At 41.7% G+C, this 23,922-nt stretch overlaps 2 protein-coding genes across 8 annotated transcripts in view; both read right to left on the reverse strand.

The window, feature by feature from the left end:
• Positions 1 to 4,212, reverse strand: part of CFAP70 (cilia and flagella associated protein 70) — a 110,816-nt gene extending 106,604 nt beyond the window's left edge. For 2 of the 4 annotated variants that reach the window (XM_021943373.2, XM_021943371.2), the window contains exon 1: positions 4,070 to 4,171. The gene's annotated coding sequence lies outside the window, so the exon portion shown is untranslated. Of the gene's footprint in view, positions 1 to 4,069 lie in introns of all 4 variants that reach the window. The other 2 variants (XM_021943372.2, XM_021943374.2) reach the window with 2 other exon arrangements.
• A 17,451-nt stretch (positions 4,213 to 21,663) lies between these two features.
• ANXA7 (annexin A7) overlaps positions 21,664 to 23,922 on the reverse strand; it is a 41,147-nt gene continuing 38,888 nt past the window's right edge. For all 4 annotated transcript variants that reach the window (XM_009214699.4, XM_009214698.4, XM_003903771.5 and 1 more), the window contains one exon: positions 21,664 to 22,432. In XM_009214699.4, the coding sequence (XP_009212963.2) occupies positions 22,310 to 22,432 (123 nt within the window). In that variant the 3' untranslated portion in view covers positions 21,664 to 22,309. The remainder of the gene's footprint in view (positions 22,433 to 23,922) is intronic.

Genomic DNA, 23,922 nt, shown 5'->3' on the forward strand with positions numbered 1-23,922 from the left:
CTAACCCATTAAGCACAAAGTCTCACGAGACAAAGTAGGAACACCTTGACCTCCCATACCCTACATCAGGGGTCCCCAGCCCGAGTCATGAACCATTACCAGCCCGTGGCCTGTTAGGAACCGGGCCGCACAGCAGGAGGTAAGCAGCAGGCAAGCAAGCAAAGCTTCAATTCTATTTACAGCCATTCCACATCACCTGCATTACCACCTGAGCTCTGTGTCCCGTCAGATCAGTGGCGGCATTAGATTCTCACAGGAATGTGAACCCTATTATAACTGAGTACATGCAAAGGATCTAGAATCAAATGCCTGATTTGTCACTGTCTCCCATCACCCAGAGATAGAACTGTCTAGCTGCAGGAAAACAAGCAGGGCTCCCACTGATTCTACATTATGGTGAGTTGTATATTTCATGATATAGGCTGGGCGCAGTGGCTCATGCCTGTAATCCCAGCACTCTGGGAGGCGAGGCGGGCAGATCACGAATCAGGAGTTCGAGATCAGCCTGTCCAATATGGTGAAACCCCATCTCTACTAAAAAATACAAAAATTAGCCGGGTGTGGTGGCATGCGCCTGTAGTTCCAGCTACTTGGGAGGCTGAGGCAGGAGAATCACTTGAACCTGGGAGGTAGAGGTTGCAGCGAGCTGAGATCACACCACTGCACTCCAGCCTGGGTGACAGAGTGACTCCGTCTCAAAAAAAATACATAGGCCGGGCACGGTGGCTCACGCCTGTAATCCCAGCACTTTGGGAGGCCAAGGCAGGCAGATCATGAGGTCAGGAGATCGAGACCAGCCTGGCTAACATGGTGAAACCCCATCTCTACTAAAAATACAAAAAAATTAGCCAGGCATGGTAGTGGGCACCTGTAGTCCCAGCTATTCTGGAGGTTGAGGCAGGAGAATGGTGTGAACCCGGGCGGCGGAGCTTGCAGTGGCCGAGATTGCGCCACTGCACTGCAGCCTGGGCAACAGAGCAAGACTCCATCTCAAAAAATATATATATATATATGTATATATATATTTTAATTATTATATATTACCATGTAATAATAATAGAAATAAAGTGCACAATAAACGTAATGTGCTCGAATCATCCCCAAATCATCCCCGCTGCCCCCAGTCTGTGGAAATTGTCTTCCACAAAACTGGTCCCTGGTGCCAAAAAGGTTGGGGACTGCTGCCGTACACCCTTCACAGTGTTCTCTGGTAACCTTTTTTTTTTTTTAATCTGCAAAGCTCCCTTCAAACATTATTTAACTTCTCAGTTTTACAAAAATATATTTTGAGAGCAGGAAAGAAGCAACCACATAAAATGGTAGTCCATTGGAAAAGGTCTTAATATATATACCTTATTTAGTCAGATATACTGTCAATTTTACAATACTAAGGGCACAAACAATTTCAAAAATAAATTGGATATTTGTTTTTTAGAAAAGGTCTTTTCTCTCTCCTTCCTTCCTTCTTTTTTTTTTTTTTTTTTTTGGTTTTTGTTTTTGTTTTTTCAGGCTCTCACTCTGTCACCCAGGCTGGAGTGCAGTGGTGCGATCACAGCTCACTGCAGCTTCAACCTCCCAGGCTCAAGTGATCGTCCCACCTCAGCCTCCTGAGTGGCTGGGACTATAGGCATGCGCCACCACGCCCAGCTAATTTTTGTATTTTTCGCAGAGACAGGGTTTCACCACGCTGTCTAGGCTGGTCTCAAAGGCTAGGCTCAAGCAATTCGCCCACTCAGCCTCCCAAAGTGCTGAGATTAAAAGGCATGAGCCACTGTGCCTGTTGAAAAGGCCTTATTTTCTAACTCAATTCAAACGTTTACTGAGGACATACTATGCTAAGTGTATTTGGTGATACAAAAGAGAAAACGACATCTTACAGCCTTCAGACTTTATCATTATCCTGCCTCTTCTCAGCTACTCCAGCATTTTTCCAGACACCTAAAAGTCTCAGATCATTTGTTCAACAACATATTTCTGGGCTGTTTCAGGGCTTTAGTGGCACTGACAACTTCTTTGTCAAATGTACATTTAAAATGCCCTTTTGTATCAGTCTTCTTTCCTTTTGAATAATATGGCATTAGGCCTTCATTACCCTTCTGCTAGACTGTAACAAAAGCCTCCTAACTGGTGTCTCTGACTCCAGTTTCTCACTCTAACTCATCCCGCTTCTGTAAGAACTGCTCATTGAAAAAAACTTTGTTAAGCTTGGCACCGTGGTGGGTGCTGAGGATACAAGAGATAAGATGTGAACTCTCTAACCTCAAGAAATTTAAAATCTAGTGAGGACGAGAGATGTGTAACTAGACCAGGAGTCATAATCTGTGAGACAGGTGCTCTGACAGAGGAAAAGAAGGGAGGAGTGAAAGAAGGAAAGGGAGGGAAGAAGTGCTCTGACAGAGGAAAGGAGGAAAAGGGGGGTGGAAATTTATTTTTTCTTTTACAAATATAAAGAATGTGAGAAGTAAGGAAATTAACTGATTATAGCCAGTGTACCAAGTGTGCTTCACATTTATTATCTTAAACGTAGCCTCCCTTCTAAGTGATTCTTAAATCTCTGTTTGAGTGAAAAAAACTGAGCTTCAGAGAAGTTTGTTATCGTACCAGCAATCATACAGCAAGGAAGTGCTGCATGAAGCTGGGACCTAGCTGGATTTGAGAATACGTGTGCATGCCAGGAAAATCTTGGAGGAAGTACCCTGGAACTATGTCTCAATAGAGTAAAGGGAAGGATATTCCAAGAAAGGCAACAGATTTTAAAACGTTCAGAGGCAAAACAACACACATAGCAAGTAGCAAGTAGCTTGCAGTGGTGGTGTAAGAAGAAATAGGGAGAAAATGAGATGAGACAAGCAGATAACTACCTTATTAAAGTACAGATCTGATCATACCACTGTCTTGTTCCCTCTCACCTACCAAACAAAGTTAAACTGTAACACTACAGTTTAACTGTAGTTAAATGTAGTACTACATTCAGGGCTTTCTAGGATCTTGCAGTGCCAGTCAACTCCCCTCTTCTAGCTTATGCTCTTGCTTAGTATTTTTCAAAGATCACCTGCATTTAGTCACTTCTGAACCTTTGCATTTTTCCTTCCCCCTGGAATGATCTCTCCCTTTCTACTCACTCCGTCTCTACAGCAAATCCTACTCATCCTTTAAAATCCAGCTCAAATGCTTCCTAGTCCATGAAGCTTCCCAGTCGGAAAAACCTGCCTTTCCTCTGAATTCATTTAGCAGTTTACACGTCTCTTGTGGCATTACCACAAGCTGTCCTGTTTATGAAGACTGGGTATTCAAAGGACCTTTCCTACTTAATAACTATGTGCCCCTGGGCAAAAGCCTAACTTCTCTAAGCCTCAGTTTCACCTTCTGTAAAATGGATAACTTCCAACCTGTTTCACATTGTGAATACCTCCTAAGATATTAAAGCTGTTTAAGCTATGAAGCACTGCACAAATGATATTATTAATATGCAGCGTTTGTCCTGAGAGCTCAATTACACCTTCGAAGGCATGTGACCTTCACGCATATTTACGGGCCCCGAGTGCCTGGCACCCATGTCTTGTACACAAGAGGCGTTCGCGTCGTGTTTGAACTATGAATGCAAGAAATAGGACTAAAGTTATGATCAGGGCAGCTAGGGTGGGGACTCTTGTTGCCCCCGGCAAGGCACGCATTTCTTGTCATCTGCTCGGAAGAAGCTACAAGGGGAGAGTCCAGTGAGAAAAAGGTTGGACGAAAGAGGGGATGTGACTGGGTCTGGTCTGGGGGACAAGCGCAGTCCGCGCGGAATGAGACCTACGACGAGAAGCGGTTAAGGAGGACCTACGTCGAGAAGCGGTAAAGGAGGACCTACATCCGCGCTCCTGTGGAGGTCGCCGGGCTGGGGCTGGGGCTGGAGGCAGAGTCCGCGCCTGGCCGGGCCAGCGGCTTTTCGGTCTAAATAACGGGGTTTTCAGCCTGGACTTAGCTGAGGGAGCAGAAGATCGGGGTGACGGCTGTGGTGTGGCCGCAGGACCGGGGTGGGGAGGCCGGGAAGAGAGGGTTTCTTCAGGAGGGATAGCTGTCTTACCTGCAGCAGCCTCAGTTATGTTTTTGACAACTATAGCAACCAACTACCTCTCGCGAGAACTTACTTTTGGCAATCGCAGCAAGTTTATTCCAAGACTCGCGATAACCCTCTGGGGACGAGAGCAGGGAGCGCGACCCTGAGCTTCTGCGCCTGCGGCCTAGCGCCGGCTGTAGCCCCGTCATTTCGAGTCCCTGCTGTTTCTGCGGATGCTTTACCTTGGCAAGCGTTTGGGTTAAGTGCACAGGTTTCCATCTTTACATTTTGCTTTCTGGACTCTTTTATTTCAATATTTCTCCATAATAGTAGGGAAAAAAGCATAAGGAAGTTTAAAGAAAAAGGCCTTTATTAAACTGATTTGAAAACAATCATTTAAATATTTCTGCGTGAAATATGCAATATTTTAAAAATGAGCCTGTCACGCACTGTTGATGACAGTGCAAAATGACCCTGCTCCTAGGTGCTCAATATTTGTACAATAAACAGACCTGAAGTTTATGATGTTAATACAAACTTTTAATATTCAAAATTTAACATTAAAGAGCTAAAATAGCAAAACACAATAGCAACAACCTGGAAACAACCCAAGTGCCCGTCGACGGAATAGTGGATGAGTGGACCAATAAACTGTGGCATATTCACAAAGAGGCATATTACAGGCAGTCAAAGTTAATGAACTGCACAACGCAGATGAATTTTAGCAATATGTATACTTTAAATTGTTGCAGTATTAAGAGCCAGCTTGAAGGGACTCCCTTGGGCCAAATGAGGGACTATTTGAGCATGAAGTAAACAACGACCATAACGGATTACAATCCATTGAATATGCAAGTCCGTGTTGATATAGAGAAACAGGAAAACTCCTTCGAAGTAGGATGCCAACACAGAAGTGTAGCAAGAAGGATGGAAATAGAGAACTACCATTTGACAACTACTGAGGAGGATGACTCAGGCAGGAGTGTTCAATGGATGCTAAGGCTGGTGGGTAGATGTTCTGTGAGGCATAGAATACTGGGGTGATTTTGGAATGCTTCTCCCATGGAATACTACTCGATTTCAGAGGGGAAAACACTGAATGGAAGCAACCAACATGATCAGGTGATCATGGTTAACATCATCAGTGTTGGGAGGAGTCTACATTGTGAGCCTCCTGGTGAAACACACTAAAATCCACAAAGTATCCCTTTTGGTTTTCCTACCATCAAAGGAACTCAGGTTGTAGACCATCCAAGGACAGGAAAGACTGGGAACTGTCTCTGACTGAGGTTATATGACAACTAAATGCAATATGTATCTCTGTATAGCATTCTGGACCAGAAAGGAAAACAACATTGTTAGGACAGTTGGCAAAATGTGAATTAGCTCTGTGAATCACATACCACCGCGAACATGCCCGATCTCGTCTGAACTGGATGGTATGTTGTACCAATATTGAATCCCTGATGAGGAAGTTTGTTTGTTGTTAGGTAGGAGAGTGTCCCTGTTTAGGGGAAAATAAACACTGGTGTGTTCAGGAGTGATGAGAAACTATCTCTACAATTTGCTCTCTTGACTCTCAAAAGGTCCAGAAAAAGACTAACAAGGGATACATACACATGTACACACACATATGCACATGCATGCACACATGTACGCATACACACACAGTGAGCAATGAAACAAGTGCAATAAAGTGTTAACTATTTGGGAATCTGAGTGCAGGGAACATGGGACTTCCTTACACGATTTGGGCAACTTTTCTATACATTTGAGATCATTTCAAAACAAATTATTAAAATATATACATACGCATAGCCACTCTACCTGGGAAGTTCTTTGCTTAGGATATAGAGTTACCAGAGTCAAAATTTAAAATTTTTGTTTATGTGAATAAAGAAACATTATAAACACTAAAAGAAATACTTTTTGGAACTTGCAGTGTTACAGGTAATAAAGGTTCTCAAAATAAAACTACTGTGGCACTACTGAGTAAGGATTTCTCTCTGGATTTTTTTCCCAAGTGAGGGTTTTGGGTGAATTTGCACTGAGGCAGCTATCTCACTTGCAAATGACACACTTTTTCTACATAATAAGCTGGGTTAGGCCGAGTCTTTAATAGGGAGCTGTTCTTCCAGAAATTGCTCATGATCTTGATCTACTTAGTACTTTGCTTCAAGGTCTTAGGCAAGCAAGGATAAATAACAGATGTCACTTCTTTAAACATAATTAATCTCCATTCAACTGTAGGGTACCTGAGAGCAAGGGCTGTATGTTACAATTTTCTTTTTTCTTTTTTTTTAAGACAGAGTCTCACTCTGTAGCCCAGCCTGGAGTGCAGTGGCACAATCTGGGTTCACTGCAACCTCCACCTCCTGGGGTCAAGTGATTCTTGTGCCTCAGCCACCAGAGTAGCTGGGATTACAGGCACCCATCACCACGCCCGGCTAATTTTTGTATTTTTAGTAGAGACAGGGCCATGTTGGCCAGGCTGGTCTTGAACTCCTAACCTCAGGTGATCCACCCACCTCAGCCTCCCAAAGTGCTAGGATTACAGGCGTGAGCCACCATGCCTGGCCTTTTTTTGTTTGTTGTTTTTTTTTAAAATTGAGACAGTCTTGCTCTGGAGTTCGGTGACATGATCTCGGCTCACTGCAACCTCCGCCTCCCGGGTTCATGTGACCCTCCCACCTCAGCCTCCCGTGTGTGTGTGTGTGTGTGTGTGTGTGTGTGTGTGTGTGTGTGTGTTACTGTTCTTTTATTCTCCTACAGTGCTTAGCAGTGGCCACTCTATTTGAAAGGCATTCAATACTTTTTGACTGATTTAAAACATCCACTTGTGTATGGAAAAAGCCCTCTTTAGTGGTATGGAAAATATAATAGTACTGGAATCATAATAAAATCATCTACATATGCAAACCAATTTCAGGGAAGAAAAACTATAAAAATCTCTTTCTAATAAAATTCAAATGCCTTGGTCTGAGTTTCAAAGGCCTCCACTAAATGATGCACTAGCTCAACAAATTCCTTTCTCATTACTCCAAAAGACATGTTTCTAATTAGCTAATTTGTTACTTCCAAAGTCAACATATTTCTGACACTCAGTAAAACAATCAAATGTATTGCTCATCCTCAAATTGATCTACAGATTGAGAGCAATCACTATTAAAATCCCGACTTTTTTTTCCAGAAATTAACAAGCTGATCCTAAAATTCATATAGAAAAGCAAGGGACCCACAGTAGCCAAAACAATCTTGAACCAGAAGAACAGTCGGAAGACTCACACTTTCCAATTTCAAAACTGTCTACAAAGTTGCAGTAATCAAGTAATGAAGACAATAATAAAGGCATAAAGATAGCCATATAGATCAAAAGAATCAACTGAATTGAGAGTTCAGAAATAAACTCTTATATTTATGGTCAATTGATTTTTAACAAGAGTGCCAAGATGATCTAATGGGATGTGGGAGGGAGGGCGGTAATATAGTCTTTTAAACAAATGGTACAAGAAAAAACAATGTCCACATTCAAAGAATGAATTTGGACCCTTACCTAACACCATATACAAAAAATAACTCAAAATGAACCAAAAACCTAAATGTAAGAACTAAAACTATAAATTTGAGGGTTTTCTATTTCTGTGAAGAATGTCATTGCAATGTTGATAGAGACTGTGTTCAATCTGTAGAGCACTTTTGAAGTATGAACATTTTAGCAGTGTTAATTATTCTAATCCATGAACATAGGATACTTTTTTTTTGTAGTAATTGTGAATGAGATTGCTTTTTTCTTTTTCAGATAGCTCACTATGGCATATAGAAATGCTACTGATTTTTGTATGTTGCTTTTGTATCCTGCAACTTTACTGAATTTATTACTTCTAGCAGTTTCTTGGTAGAATCTTTAGGGTTTTCTGTGTATAAGTTCATGTCATCTGCAGACAGGAAGTTTGACTTCTTTCTGTCCAATTTAGATGTCCTTTGTTTCTTTCTCTTGCCTAATTACTCTGGCTAGGACTTCCAGTACTATGTGACTAGAAGTAGTGAAAGTGGCTATCCTTATCTTGTTCCAGATTTTAGAGAAAAAGCTTTCAACATGTCCTCATTAAGTATGTTAGCTGTGGGTCTGTCATACATGGTCTTTATTGTACTGAGGTATGTTCCTTCCACATCTAATTTGTTGAGAGTTTTGTTTTGTTTGGTCATGAAGGGATGTTGAACATTACCAAATGCTTTTTCCACGTCTACTGAGATTATCATATGGCTTTTATCTTTTGTTCTGTTAGTGTGATGTATCACAAAAATTGACTATCCACATGCAGAAGAATAAAACTAGACCCCTATCTCTCACCATTTACAAAAATAGCCTCAAAGGGGATAAAATATTTAAGCATAAGACCTGAAACTATTAAACTATTAGAAGAAAAAAAAAACACACAGGAAAAAATGCTTTTGACATTGGTCTGAGCAAGGAATTTTTGGATAACCCTCAAAACACAGGCAACAACAACAACAAACATAGACAAGTGGGATTACATCAAACTAAAAAGCTTCTGCACAGCAAAGGAAACAATCAATAGATTGAAGAGACAGCATATAGAATGGGAGAAAATATTTACAAACTATGCATCTGACAAGGGGTTAATATCCAGAATACATAAGACACTCAACACCAAAAAAGAAAAAAAAATGCAAAAAACAAAAACCCCCACAAATAATCTGATTTTAAAATGGGCAAAAGATCTAAATAGACATTTCTTGAAAGAAAGTATACAAATGGCCAATAGATTTATGAAAAAATGTTCAACATCACTAAACATGAGGAAAATGCAAATAGTGTATCTACACAAACATAGATAGCATAGCCTACCACATACCTAAGTCATATAGAGTATATCCTATTGCTTCTAGGCAACAAACAGGTATGGCATGTTACTATACCAAATACTGTAGGCAATTTTAACACAATGGTAAGTACTTGTGTATCTAAACATAGAAAAAGTACAGTAAAAATATGGTATAAAAGATAAATAGTACACCTGTAGAAGGCACTCATAATGAATGGCACTTGCTGGCCTAGAAGTTGCTCTGGGTGACTGAAGGAATGAGTAGTGAGTGAATTGTGAAGGCCTACGACGTTACTATATACTACTGCAGACTTAATAAACACTATATAATTAGGCTACACTAAATTTATTTTAAAACTTTAAATAATACATTTACTTTAGCTTACTGTAACATTTTTGCTTCCTAAACATTTTTTTTTTTCCCCTTGGAGTTAGGGTCTCGTTCTGTCACCCTGGCTGGAGTGCAGTGGCATGATCATGGCTCACTGCAGCCTCAATCTTCTTGGGCTCAAGCAAACCTCCTGCCTTTTTGTATTTTTTTGTAGAGATGGGGTTTCACCATGTTGCTCAGGCTGGTCTTGAATTCTTGGGCTCAAGTGATCCACCTGCCTCGGCCTCCCTAAGTGCTGAGACTACACGCGTGAGCCACTGCACTCAGCCTAAACTTCTTAACTTTTTGACTCATAGCTATACAAAAATATTTTCTGTACGTCCTTATAAGGTTTTTAAAAATTATTTTTTACAGGCCTTCTACAGGTATACTATTTATCTTTTATACCATATTTTTACAGGTGGCTGACACCTGTAATCCCAGCACTTTGAGAGGCCGAGGCAGGTGGATCATAAGGTCAGGAGATCGAGACCATCTGGCTAATATGATGAAATCCCGTCTCTACTAAAAATAGAAAAAATTAGCCGGGTGTGGTGGCGGGCGCCTGTAGTCCCAGCTACTCAGGAGGCTAAGGCAGAAGTATGGCGTGAACCCAGGAGGAGGAGCTTGCAGTGAGCGGAGATCATGCTGCTGCACTCTAGCCTGGGCGACAGAGCGAGACTCTGTCTCAATAAATAAATAAATAAATAAATAAATAAATAAATAAATAGTTTTTTACTTTTTGAGCTTTGTTAAAAACTAAGACACAGGTCAGGTGTGGTGGCTCTGGCCTGTAATCCTAGCACTTTGGGAGGCCGAGGTAAGAGGACTGCTTGAGTCCAGGAGTTACCAGCCTGGGGTGACATGGTGAGACCACGTCTCTTCAAAAAACTTAAAAATTAGTGTGGTGTGATGGCAAAAGCCTGTAGTCCCAGCTACTTGGGACGCTGAGGCAGGAGGATCGCTTGAGGCCAGGAGTTCAAGGCTGCAGTGAGCAATTATTCCACCACTGCACTCCAACCTGGGTGACAGAGCAAGACCCTGCCTTCAAAAATAAAAAAACAAAGACACAAATACACACATTAGCCTAAGTCTACACAGGCTCAGGAAAATCAACATGACTGTTTTCCACCTGCACATCTCATCCCACTGGAAGGTCTTCAGGGGCCTAACACACATGGAGCTGTCATCTCCTAAAACAATGCCCTCTTCTGGAATACCTCCTGAAGGTCCTACCTTGGGTTTTTTTGTTTGTTTGTTTGTTTGTTTGTTTGTTTTTTGAGACGGAGTCTCGCTCTGTCGCCCGGGCTGGAGTGCAGTGGCCGGATCTCAGCTCACTGCAAGCTCCGCCTCCCGGGTTCCCGCCATTCTCCTGCCTCAGCCTCCCGAGTAGCTGGGACTACAGGCGCCCACCACCTCGCCCGGCTAATTTTTTTTTTTTATTTTTTAGTAGAGACGGGGTTTCACCGTGTTAGCCAGGATGGTCTCGATCTCCTGACCTCGTGATCCGCCCGTCTCGGCCTCCCAAAGTGCTGGGATTACAGGCTTGAGCCACCGCGCCCGGCCCCTACCTTGGGTTTTTTATAGTTAACTTCTTTTCAATGAGTAGATGGAATATACTCTAAAATAATGATAAAAAGTCTAGCATTAGTAAGTACTAAGTGATAGGAATTTTTCAGCTGTGTTGTGTTATGAAACTACTGTCATATATGTAGTGTTGTTGACTGAACCTTCATTATGCAGTGCATTGTTGGTGAGAATGTAAATTGGTACAGCCACTGTGGAAAATAGTAGAGGGTTCCTAAAAAAATTAAAAACAGAACTACCATATGAACTAACAATCCCATATATCCAAAGGATATGATATCAGTATGTCAAAAAGATGTCTGCACACCCATGTTTATTGCAGCACTATTCACGATGGCCAAAACATGGAATCAACCTAAGTGTCCATCAACAGATGAATGAATATGTGGTAAATTTACACAATGGAATACTATTCAGCCATAAAAAAGAATGAAATCCTGTCATTTGGAACAACTTGAATGAGCCTAGAGATCATTAAGTGAAATAAGCTAGGCACAGAAAGACAAATACTGCATGATCTCATTCATATGTAGAATCCTAAATTTTTTTTTTTTTTTTTTTTTTTTTGAGGCTGAGTCTCACTCTGTCACCCAGGCTGGAGTGCAGTGGCGAGGTCTCGGCTCACTGCAACCTTCACCTTCCAGGTTCAAGGAATTCTCATGCCTCAGCCTCCTGAGTAGCTGGGATTACAGGCACATGCCACCACACCCAGCTATTTTTTGTATTTTTAGTAGAGATGGGGTTTCACCATGTTGGCCAGGCTGGTTTCGAACTCCTGTCTTCAAGTGATCCACCCACGTCAGTCTCCCAAAGTGCTGGGATGGATTACAGATGTGAGCCACTGCACCTGGCCTTAAAATGTTGATCTAATAGAAGTAGAGAATAAATAGTGGTTACCAGAGGTTGGGAAGGGGAGGGAAGAGGGAGGACAGGGAGAGGCCAGTCAATGGATACAAAGTTACAGCTGATAGGAAGAATAAGTTCTAGTGTTCCATTGCTCTGAATGGTGATTATAGTTCATGGTAATGTATTACATATTTCAAAATAGCTAGAAGAGAGGATTTTGAATCTTCTCATCACAAAAAAGATGACTGAGATGATGGATATGTTAATTACCCTAATTTATTACATATTGTGTACATGTGTCACAATTATACTGTCCCCATAAATATGTACAATTGTATCAATTAAAATGTTTTAAGTCTTGAAGAAAAAATAATTTAAAAATTTTGTACATCAAAAGACACCATCAAGAAAACAAAAGCCAACCGATGGAATGGGAGAAAATATTTTGTGACTTGTGTATCTGGTAAGAGTCTACTATCCAAAATATATAAACAACTTTTACAACTCAACAGAAATACAAATTACCCAAATTAAAAATGGGCAAAGTATTTGAACAGATATTTTTTTAAAGAAGATATGCAAATAATCAATAAGCACAAAAAATATGCTCATTAGTCACAAGGGAAATGAAATGAAAATCACAATCAGATGCCACTTCATATCCACCAGCATGGCTATAGTGAAAAACATAGGCAATGATAATAAGTGTTGGCGAGGATGAGAAGAAATTATTAACCAGGTTTGTTCTGCCCGTGCTGGGTAAACCAATCACTGTGATGACACATTTTGCAAAAGAGAAAAGATTTATTCACAAGGCAGCCCAGCAAGGGGGCAGGTAAATAGCTCTCATATCTGCCTTCCGAAAATAAGGCATAGGGATGTTTATGGGTTAGAGAAGCAGGGTGGTCTAAGGCATGGGGAAAGGTGATTGGCAGTGGGGGAAAATGAATCATCCAGTGATCTGCACAAGTGTAGTCAGGATTCATGGCACTTCATAGGATGACTGTTCAGAAAATGGTGACATTAGCATCATCTGAAGGTGGAGTGTTTAGCCTGTGATGTCAAAAGGCTACCTCTTCAGCATTTGCTCAGGCCTGGTTGAAGGGTCAGTGGTTGCAACCAGTTTGAACTGGAGAGGAGCTGTCCCAAGTTCCTGAAAAGCAACTTAAGTGACCGTTACCATGGTGACATGTTATTTATAGATTATATAGGAAGCCAGCAAAGGTTAAATGGTGTGGTCTTCAGCTACATAGAAAAAAACAAAAGGCAAATGACCAAATTGCAGGGCAGACTTTTTGTGGATCTAATCAGATTAACCCCCAGATTCAAAACTTTATTGCTGATAGGATAATAATATGGTACAGCCACCTCAGTAAACAGTTTGGCAGATCCTCAAAAAGTTAAACACAGGCCGACTGCGGTGGCTCATGCCTGTAATCCTAGCACTTTGGGAGGCCAAGGTGGGTGGATTGCCTGAGCTCAGGAGTTCGAGATCAGCCTGGGCAATACGGTGAAACTCCGTCTCTACTAAAACGCACACACACAAATTAGCCAGGTGTGTGGCGGCATGTGCCTGTAATCCCAGCTACTTGGGAGGCTGAGGCAGGAGAACTGCTTGAACCTGGGAGATGGAGGTTGCAGTGAGCCAAAATGGCGCCACTACACTCCTGCTTGGGAGACAGAGCAAGACTCCGTCTCTTAAAAAAAAAACAAAAGTTAAACATAGATATACCATATGATCCAGCAATTCTTTTTATTTGAGACAGAATTGTCTCACCGTGTTGGCCAGGCTGGTCTCGAACTGTTGACCTTGTGATTCACCTGCCTAGGCCTCCCAAAGTGCTGGGATTACAGATGTGAGCCACTGTGCCTGGCCTAATTTTTGTATTTTTAATAGAGACAGGGTTTCACCATGTTGGCCAGGTTGGTCTTGAACTCCTGACCTCAGGTGATGATTCAGCAATTCTACCCCTAAATGTATAGCCAAGATAGTTGGGAACATAGGTCCACACAAAAACTTAAACATGAATGTTCACAATAGCATTATTCATAATAGCCAAAAGGTGAAAAACACCCAGATGCCCATCAACTGATGAATGAATTTTTTAAAATGTGATATAATTGGTCAGGCCTACGTGGCTCATCCCTGTAATCCCAGCACTTTGGGAGGTCAAGGCAGGCAGATGACTTGAGACCAGGAGTTTGAGACCAGCCTGGCCAACATGGTGAAACCCCATCTCTACCAAAACTACAAAAAATTAGCCGGGCATGGTGGCACACACCTGTAATCCCACCTACTCAGGAGACTGAGGCAGGGGAATTGCTTGAACCCAGGAGGCAGAGGTTTCAGTGAGCCAAGATCGTGCCACTGCACCCCAGCCTGGGCAACACAGCAAGACTCTGTCTGAAGAAAAGAAAAAAAAAAGCAATATAGCCAGCCACAAAACAGAATGAAGTACTGATTCATGCTATACCACAGATGAACCTTAGAAACAGTATGCTAAATGAAAGAAGTCAGACACAAAGGGCTACATATTATAAGATTCCAGTATTAGGAAAGTCCAGAATAGGCAAATCCAGAGACAGAAAGTAGATTAGTGGTTGCCAGGGACTGAGTAGGAGGGTGAGGAATGAGGAATGACCGCTGATTGGGTAAGGGGTTTCTTTTTTGGGGTGAGGAAAATGTTCAAAAATTGATTGTGATGATGATTGCACAAATTTGTGAATATGCTGAGAACCACTGAATTGTACACATTATTTTTTAGAGATGGGGGCCTCACTTTGTCACCTAGGCTGGCGTGCAATGGCACAATCATAGCCCACTGTCACCTCGAACTCCTGTGCTCAAATGATCCATCCTCCTGCCTTGGCCTCCCAAGCAGCTAGAACCACAGGTACGCACCACCACACACAGCTAATTTTTTAAATTAATTTTTGTAGCAACGGAGTCTTGCCATCTTGCCCAGGTTGGTCTCAAACTCCTGGGCTCAAGGAATCCTCCTGCTTTGGCTTCCCAAAGTGCTAGGATTATGCACAGCTGAATTGTACACTTTAAAAGGGTAAATTGTATATATGAATATATAGCTCATATTTTTAAAAGCTTAAAAATATGTTGCTTGGGAAAGGACTCTGGGAGGATGGCAGACAGAGTAGGAAGTACCAGAAATCTTCCTCCCCACCGAGGTTGTCTGAGGTAACTATTGTGGAATTCTGGAGTCTATTGAAGGTTTGCAACTTCCAGAGGAAGACCTGGATGGCAATTTGGACTATTAATTTCAATTTTTGCTCTTAGCACAGTAGCAGCTACCCATCCTGTGGGAGGCGAGTGTGCATTTGTTCCTGTAGGAGCCTGCACATAGCCTGTGGGAGCCAGGGTAGGCAAAAAAGGATCCTATCCTCCAAATATGAGGTATCTGTGCTGATTCCTGAACACTGCTTCTGATCACAGGGGTACAGACAAAGAAGCAGGGGCCATTGCTGCACCTCCCCCAATTGTTGCAAGTCTCTCCCTCTTCAGGTGAAGTGACTTTCAGAGGATTGAAAGGTCTGTCTTTACCCCTACCCTTCAGTTTTCTCTTTTTCTCCCTTTGGGGTGCAGACATTAAAGACAAGGACATACATATATGGGGAAAATCAGAAAGTGGCCACCCACACCTAGGGAAAGGTACAGGCTCAAAAACACCTGAGAAGACCTTAAGTTTATACCTCAGTATGATCCTTGGCACAGAGACAGCATACAACAATTAAAAAAATAAATAAATAAACAATAAACAAATGCAGTAACAAAAAATAGCAAACCCTGGGGAAAGGGGAGAATCCAATTTTCAGAGTTACCATATTATTAAACCCAAATGTATAATTTTCAATGCAAAAAATCACAAGGCATACAAAGAAACAGGAAACTATCCCCAATCAAAGGCAAAAATAAACAGAAATTGTCTCTAAAAAAAGACCTGGGCCGGGCGCGGTGGCTCAAGCCTGTAATCCCAGCACTTTGGGAGGCCGAGACGGGTGGATCACGAGGTCAGGAGATCGAGACCATCCTGGCTAACACAGTGAAACCCCGTCTCTACTAAAAAACACAAAAATCTAGCCGGGCGAGGTGGCGGGCGCCTGTAGTCCCAGCTACTCGGGAGGCTGAGGCAGGAGAATGGCATGAACCCGGGAGGCGGAGCTTGCAGTGAGCTGAGATCCGGCCACTGCACTCCAGCCTGGGCCACAGGGCGAGACTCCGCCTCAAAAAAAAAAAAAAAAAAAAAAAAAAAGACCTGGTGACAGATCTATTACATAAAAAAATTTTAAAACGTGTCTTAAAGGCTGGGTGTGGTGGTTCATGCCTGTAATTCCAGCACTTTGGGAGGTCAAGGCAAGAGGATCACTTGAGGCTGGGAGTTCAAGAGCAGCCTGGGCAACACAGTGAGACCCTGTCTCTTAAAAAAAAAGAATTTAAAAATAAGCCAGCCAGGTGCAGTGGCCTGTGTCTGTAGTCCTAACTAGCCACTTGGGAGGTTGAGGTAGGAGGCTCACTTTGAGCCCAGGAGTTGGAGGCTGCAGTGAGCTTTGATTGTGCCACTGCTCTCCAGCCTTGGTGACAGAGTGAGATCCTGTCTCAAAACACAGAAACAAAAAACTGTCTTAAAGATATCAGGCCAGGCGTGGTGGCTCATGCCTGTAATCCCAACACTTTGAGAAGCCAAGGTAGGCAGATCACTTAAGCCCAGGAGTTTGAGACCAGCCTGGGCAACACAGTGAAATCCCATCTCTACTAAAAAATACAAAAAATTAGCTGGACGTGGTGGCACACACCTGTAGTCCCAGCTACTCGGAGTCTGACATGGGAGAATCAACTGAGCCAGGTAAGTTGAGGCTACAGTTAAGCTGTGATTGTGCCACTGCACTCTAGCCTGTGTGATAGGAGTGAGGCCCTGTCTCAAAAACATAAAATAAAAGAGATGATCAAAAAACTAAAGGAAGATATGGAAAAAGTCAAGAAAATGATGTATGAAGAAAATGGAAATATCAATAAAGAGACAGAAAACCTAAAAAGGAACCAAAAAAATTCTGGAGCTGAAAAATACAATAACTGAAATGCAATAATTCACTAGCAGGATTCAAAGACAGATTTAAACAAGCAAAAAAAGAGTAAGTCAACTTGGAAACAGGACAATGGAAACTGAGTCTGAAGAACAGAAAGAAAAAAGATTGAGGAAAAGAGAACAGAGCCTAAGGGACCTGTGAAACACCATCAGGTGGACCATCATACACATTGTGGGAATTCTAAAGGACAAGAAAGAGGAAGAGAAAATATTTGAAGAAATAATGGCTTAAAAGCTTCCTAAGTTCTGTGAGACATGAATATAAACGCCCAAGCAGCCCAATGAACTCCAAGTAGATGAACTTAAAGAGCCACATTAAGACACATTTTAATCAATCAAAGTTTCTTTTTTTTTTTTTTTTTTTAAGACGGAGGCTCACTGCAAGCTCTGCCTCCCGGGTTCATGCCATTCTCCTGCCTCAGCCTCCCAAGTAGCTGGGATTACAGGTGCCTGCCAGCACGCCCGGCTACTTTTTTGTATTTTTAGTAGAGACAGGGTTTCACCGTGTTAGCCAGCTTGGTCTTGATCTCCTGACCTCGTGATCTGCCTGCCTCGGCCTCTGAAAGTGCTGGGATTACAGACGTGAGCCACCGTGCCTGGCCTTTAATCAAACTTTCTAAATCCAAAGAGAGAATCCTGAAATCAGCAAGAGAGAAGTGATTTACCACATACAAGATTTTTTTTTTTTTTGAGACGGAGTCTTGCTCTGTCGCCCAGGCTGGAGTGCAGTGGCCGGATCTCAGCTCACTGCAAGCTCCGCCTCCCAGGTTCACGCCATTCTCCTGCCTCAGCCTCCCGAGTAGCTGGGATTACAGGCGCCTGCCACCACGCCCGGCTAATTTTTGTATTTTTAGCAGAGATGGGGTTTCACCATGTTGGCCAGGATGGTCTCGATCTCCGGACCTCGTGATCTGCCCGCCTTGGCCTCCCAAAGTGCTGGGATTACAGGCGTGAGCCACCGCACCCAGCCTAGATGTTCTTAATAAGATTATCAGCAGATTTCTCATCAGAAAGAATAAGATGATATATTTAAAGCGCTAAAAGAAAAAAAAAAACTGTCAACCCAAGAATCGTATATCTGGCAAAACCGTCCTTAAAAAGTGATGAGGAAATTGACATATTCCTAGATAAAAGCTGGGAAAGTTCATTACCACTAGACCTGCCCTACAAGAAATGGTCAAAGAAGTCCTAGTCCTGCAGGATGAAATGAAAGGAGACTAGACGGTAACTTGAAGCCACATGAAGAAATAAAGATCTCAATAAAGGGTAAATATATGGGCAATTATAAAAGCTAGTGTTATTGTGATATTAGTCTGTAACGATACTTTTGGTTTTCTACATGATTTGAGACAAATACGTTAAAAAAAACTAAATGCTAGTATGACTGTAATTTTGGTTTGTAACTCCAAATTTTGTATTCTATGTAATTTAAGAAACTAATGCATTTAAAAGAATTAGTTTATGTTTTGGAGCACACAATGTAAAAAGATGTAATTTTGTGACATCAACCAAAAGGGTGAGTGTTATTACTTTAGGATGTTAAATGTAATCCCAATGGTAACCACAAAGAAAATAGCTATACAATATACACAAAACAAAGGGAAATGAATTTAAATGTTTCACTACAAAACAACTAAACACAAAAGACAGTAATGCAGGAAATGAGGGACAAAAAAGCAATAAGCCATATGGAGAACAAATAGCAACACAACAGAAGTTCTTATCAGTAATTACTTTAAATGTAAATAGATTACATTTCCTTTTTTTTTTTTTTTTTGAGATGGAGTCTTGCTCTGTAGCCTAGGCTGGATTGTAGGGTCATGATCTCAACTCGCTGCAACCTCCACCTCCTGGGTTCAAGCAATTCTCCCACCTCAGCCTCCTGAGTAGCTGGGATTATAGGCACATGCCACCACAACCGGCTAAGTTTTGTAGTTTTTGTAGAGATAGGGTCTCACCATGTTGGCTAGGCCAGTCTCGAAGTCCTGACCTCAAGTGATGCACTGGCCTCAGCCTCCCAAAGGGCTGGAATTACAGGTGTGAGCTACCATGCCCAGCTGGGATTAAACTTTCTAATCAAAAGACAAAGACTGGGCCGGGCTCGGTCGCTCACGTCTGTAAATCCCAGCACTTTGGGAGGCTGAGGTGGGCAGATCACGAGGTCAGATCGAGACCATCCTAGTTAACATGGTGAAACCCCGTCTCTACTAAAAATACAAAAAATTAGCCGGTGTGGTGGCGGGCACCAGTGGTCCCAGCTACTCAGGAGGCTGAGGCAGGAGAATGGTGTGAACCCGGGAGGTGGAGCTTGCAGTGAGCCGAGATCACGCCACTGCACTCCAGCCTGGGCCACAGAGCGAGACTCCATCTCAAAAAAAAAAATAAATAAATAAAAGACAAAGACTGGCAAAATGGATTTTTAAAAAATCCTTGGGAGGCTGAGGTGGGCGGATCACAAGGTCAAGAGATCGAGACCATCCTGGCCAACAGGGTGAAACCCCATCTCAACTAAAAATACAAAAAATTAGCTGGGCGTGGTGGCACACACCTGTAGTCCCAGTTACCAGGGAGGCTGAGGCAGAATCGGTTGAACCCGGGAGGAAGAGGTTGCAGTGAGCCAAGATTGCTCCACTGCACTCCAGTCTGGCAACAGAGTGAGACTCCGTCTCAAAACAAACAAAAATCCAACTTTATGCTGTCTACAAAACACTCACATTTGATCCAAAGACACAAACAGATTAAAAGTTAAAAGACGGAAAAAGACACTACATGCAAATAGTAACCAAAAGACAGCAGGGGAGGCTATAGTAATATCAGACAAGATAGACTTTAAATCAAAAAAGGTTATAGGGGCTGGGCATGGTGGCTCATGCCTGTAATCTCAGCACTTTGGGAAGCCGAGGCGGGCAGATCACCTGAGGTCAGGAGTTCAAGACCAGCCTGGCCAACATGGCAAAAACCTGTCTCTACTAAAAATACAAAAATTAGCCAGGCATGCTGGCGGGCACCTGTAATCCCCACTACTTGGGAGGTTGAGGCACGAGAATTGCTTGAACCTGAGAGGTGGAGGCTGCAGTGAGCTGAGATTAGGCCACTGCACTCCAGCCTGGGCAGCAGAACAAGACTCCATCTCAAAAAAAAAAAAAGAAAGAAAGGTTATAGGGGACAAAGTATATTATATAATAAAAAATTCAATACTGCAAGAAGATATGACAATTATGAACATCTACACACCTAATAAGAGACCACCTAAATATATGAAGCAAAAACTGATAGAATTAAAGAAACAGTTTTACAACAGTAACTGGGGCTTCAATACCCCATTCTCAATAATGGATAGAAAAATCAGCTATAAGGAAAAAGATAACTTAAATAGCACAATAAACTAGATCTAATGGACACATACAGAACACTCCATACCTAACAATGGTAGCATATACATTCTTCTCAAGTACACATGGGATTTTCACCTATTAGGTTGGGTATTATCAAAAAGGTAAGACATAGCAAGTGTTGGCAAGAATGTGGAGCAAAGGGAACCATTGTACACTGTTGGTGGGAAGGTAAATTGGTACAGCCATCATAGAAAACAGTATGGAGGTTTCTCAAAAAATTAAAAATAATATGATACAGCAATACCACTTCTGGGTATGTATCTGAAGGAAATGAAATCAATATCATAAAGAGGTATCTTTACTCCCATGTTCACTGCAGCATTATTCACAATAACCAAGATATGGAAACTACTCAAGTGTCCATTGATGGATGAATGGTTAAATAAATTATAGTATATATACACCATGGAATATTATTTGGCCAGAAGGAGGAAATTCTGGCCGGGTGCAGTGGCTCACGCCTGTAATCCAAGCACTCTGGGAGGCCAAGGCGTGTGGGTCACCTGAGGGTCACGAGTTCAAGACCAGCCTGGCCAATCTGGTGAAACCCCATCTCTACTAAACAAAAAATTAGCCGGGAGTGGTGGCAGATGCCTGCAATCGCAGCTACTCAGCAGGCTGAGGCAAGAGAATTGCTTGAGCCCAGGAGGCGGAGGGTGCAATGGGCTGAGATTGCACCACTGCACTCCAGCCTGGGGAACAAGAGTGAAACTCCATCTCAAAAAAAAAAAAAAGGAGGAAATTCTGCCATTTGTGACAATGTGAACTATAAACTTAGAGATCATTATGCTAGGTGAAATAAGCCAGACACAGAAAGAGAAGTATTATATGCCATTTATATGTGGAATCTAAAATAGCTGAACTTTTTTTTTTTTTTTTTTGAGACGGAGTCTCGCTCTGTCGCCCAGGCTGGAGTGCAGTGGCCAGATCTCAGCTCACTGCAAGCTCTGCCTCCCGGGTTCCCACCATTCTCCTGCCTCAGCCTCCCGAGTAGCTGGGACTACAGGCGCCCGCCACCTCGCCCGGCTAGTTTTTTTGTAATTTTTAGTAGAGACGGGGTTTCACCGTGTTAGCCAGGATGGTCTCGATCTCCTGACCTCGTGATCCGCCCGTCTCGGCCTCCCAAAGTGCTGGGATTACAGGCTTGAGCCACCGCGCCCGGCCAAAATAGCTGAACTTAAACAGAGTGGTGGTTGTCCAGGTGAGAAGTGGGGAAAATGGGGAGATGTTGGTCAAAGGGTATAAACTTTCAGTTATAAGATGAATAAATTCTAGAGGTTTAATGTAGAGCATGATATCTATAGTTAATAATGTATTGAACACTTAAAATTTGCTATGGTAGTAGATCTTAAGTGTTTTCACTACACACGAAAAAATGGTAACTATGTCAAGGTGACAGATATTTAGTTAGCTTGACCTTAATTGCAGAATCATTACGCAAGAAATGCTGATATCAAAACACCATATTGTACACCTTAAATATATGCAATTTTTTATTTGTAATAACTCAATTTAAAAAAGAAAACAACTGGAAAAAAAGTAGGCTATGTATCTTAAGCATATAAACATTTGACCCTTTCTTAAAAGGTGCTACAGGTAATACTCATCTATTTTCTATGTGGAAAGTGTTTATGAATACAGAACCAATTTATGCAAAATAAGATGCAAATTATTCTAGATGTAAAGAGATGAAATTTTTTTTAAAGTACACAGTTTTGACATACTATCCACTCTATCAAGCAGACCTAGAGGGATTCTGGAAGGCAGAGCTTTCAGCAACCTTCTAAAAAATTATGCAATGTTATTACACGGAATCAGAGATTGCTGTAATTTTTATTCAATTTGACATCTTGATGAGAATGAAAGTAGTAAGAATGAAGGTTTACAAACATTGCAATATTACTGTATCATTGTGATATGGCTTTACATTGATTATATGTAGAGAACAAAGTAACATTAGAATTAAGGCAATAACAACATGTGCAAACCAAGCACATTACCCTGATACGGTCCTTGATAGAAAGCTCTTTTGGTTAGCTGATGTTTGATATTGCTGCATGCAGGTCATTGCTCTGAAGGATAAGCTATGAATAGAATTTTTTTTTCATTAAAAAAAAAAATCCCTCCTACTGGCCCACAATAGCCAGAAGAAGTCTTCGGTAATCTCCACTCGTGTCACCTGCAATCATTGTGCCCAGAGTCTTCTGATACATCTGAGCAAACATCTGTTTTATTTGTACAAGGTCAATCTGCATAAGAAATAATATTTCTGTTAGAAAAACAACTGTGATAACTGATATTTATTAAAATTCTTTTAAAATAATAATATCTTAATAATAATCAAAGCTGAAGGAGGAAAACACCAAGTGACTGACATTTTATGGCTGGCACTCATACCAATGCTAGCACTACCCAATGAAGGTCTGATTCACAGCTCTGTAAAATACTGGATAAGGGTAGTATTAGTTTCATCTATTATTCCAAAGATACCAGTCATTTAAAGACATTTGATAGGATGACTATTACCAAAACCAAAAAATAGTCAGATGTCACGAAATGGGAACACTTGTACACTGGTCGATGGAAAAGTAAAAGGGTCCAACTGCTATGGAAAATAATATGGTAATTCCTCAAAGCAAAACAAAAAAACTCCCAAAGAATTACAATATGACCTAGAAAGTCCACTTCTGGGTATATTCAAAATAAGTGAAAGTAGACTTGAACAGGTATTTGTACACCCATGTTCATAGCAGCATTATTCAGGTAGAAACAAACCAAGTCTCACAGATGAATAAAAAAAAAAGGTGGGATACACGTACAATGGACTATTTATTACTCAGTCTCAAAAGGAAGGAAATTCTGACATGCTACAACATGAATAAACCTTGAGGACGCTATGCTAAGTAAAAGATGACAGTCACAAAAAGACAAATATTGTATGATTCCACCAATATGACGCACCTAGAGTAGTCAAACACAGGGACAGAAAGTCACATGGTTTGTTGCCAGCAGTTGGGAGAAAGAAGAATGGGGAGTTACTGTTTAAGGAGTATGGATTTTTAGTTTTGTAAGTTGAAAAAACTTCTGAAGGTGAATGGTAGTGATGGTTGCATAACAATGTGAATGTACTTAATGCTACTTAAAAACGGCAAATTTTTATGTTATGTATGTTTTATCACAACTTAAAACATCCTGCTTAGAAAATTTAAGTTAAAGAACAAAGTTTCTTTCAAAATACCATATTCTGGTTGTTTTCTTTAAAAATAATCTACCTTCTTTGCTATAACTTAGGGTTTTTGGCCAGGTGCGGTGGCTCACACCTATAATCTCAGCACTTTGGGAGGCCAAGGCAGACGGATCATCAGGAGTTCGAGACCAGCCTGACCAACACAGTGAAACCCTGTCTCTACTAAAAATACAAAAAAATTAGCGGGCGTGGTGGCACACACCTGTAATCTCAGGTACTCAGGAGGCTGAGGCAGGAGAATCGCTTGAACCCAGGAGGCAGAGGCTGCAGTAAGCCGAGATTGTGCCACTGTATTCCAGCCTGGGTGACAGAGCGAGACTCCGTCTCAAAAAAAAACCAAACACACACACACACAAAACCCAAAAAAACCCAATAATAATAATAATAATAATAATAATAATAATAATAATTTAGGGTACTTTTTTTAAACACTGGATCTCTGTCACCAAGGCTGGAGTGCAGTGGTGCGATCACAGCTCACTGCTGCAGCCT

Source organism: Papio anubis, chromosome 11 (genome assembly GCF_008728515.1).
Source record: "Papio anubis isolate 15944 chromosome 11, Panubis1.0, whole genome shotgun sequence".
Lineage (NCBI taxonomy): Eukaryota > Metazoa > Chordata > Mammalia > Primates > Cercopithecidae > Papio > Papio anubis.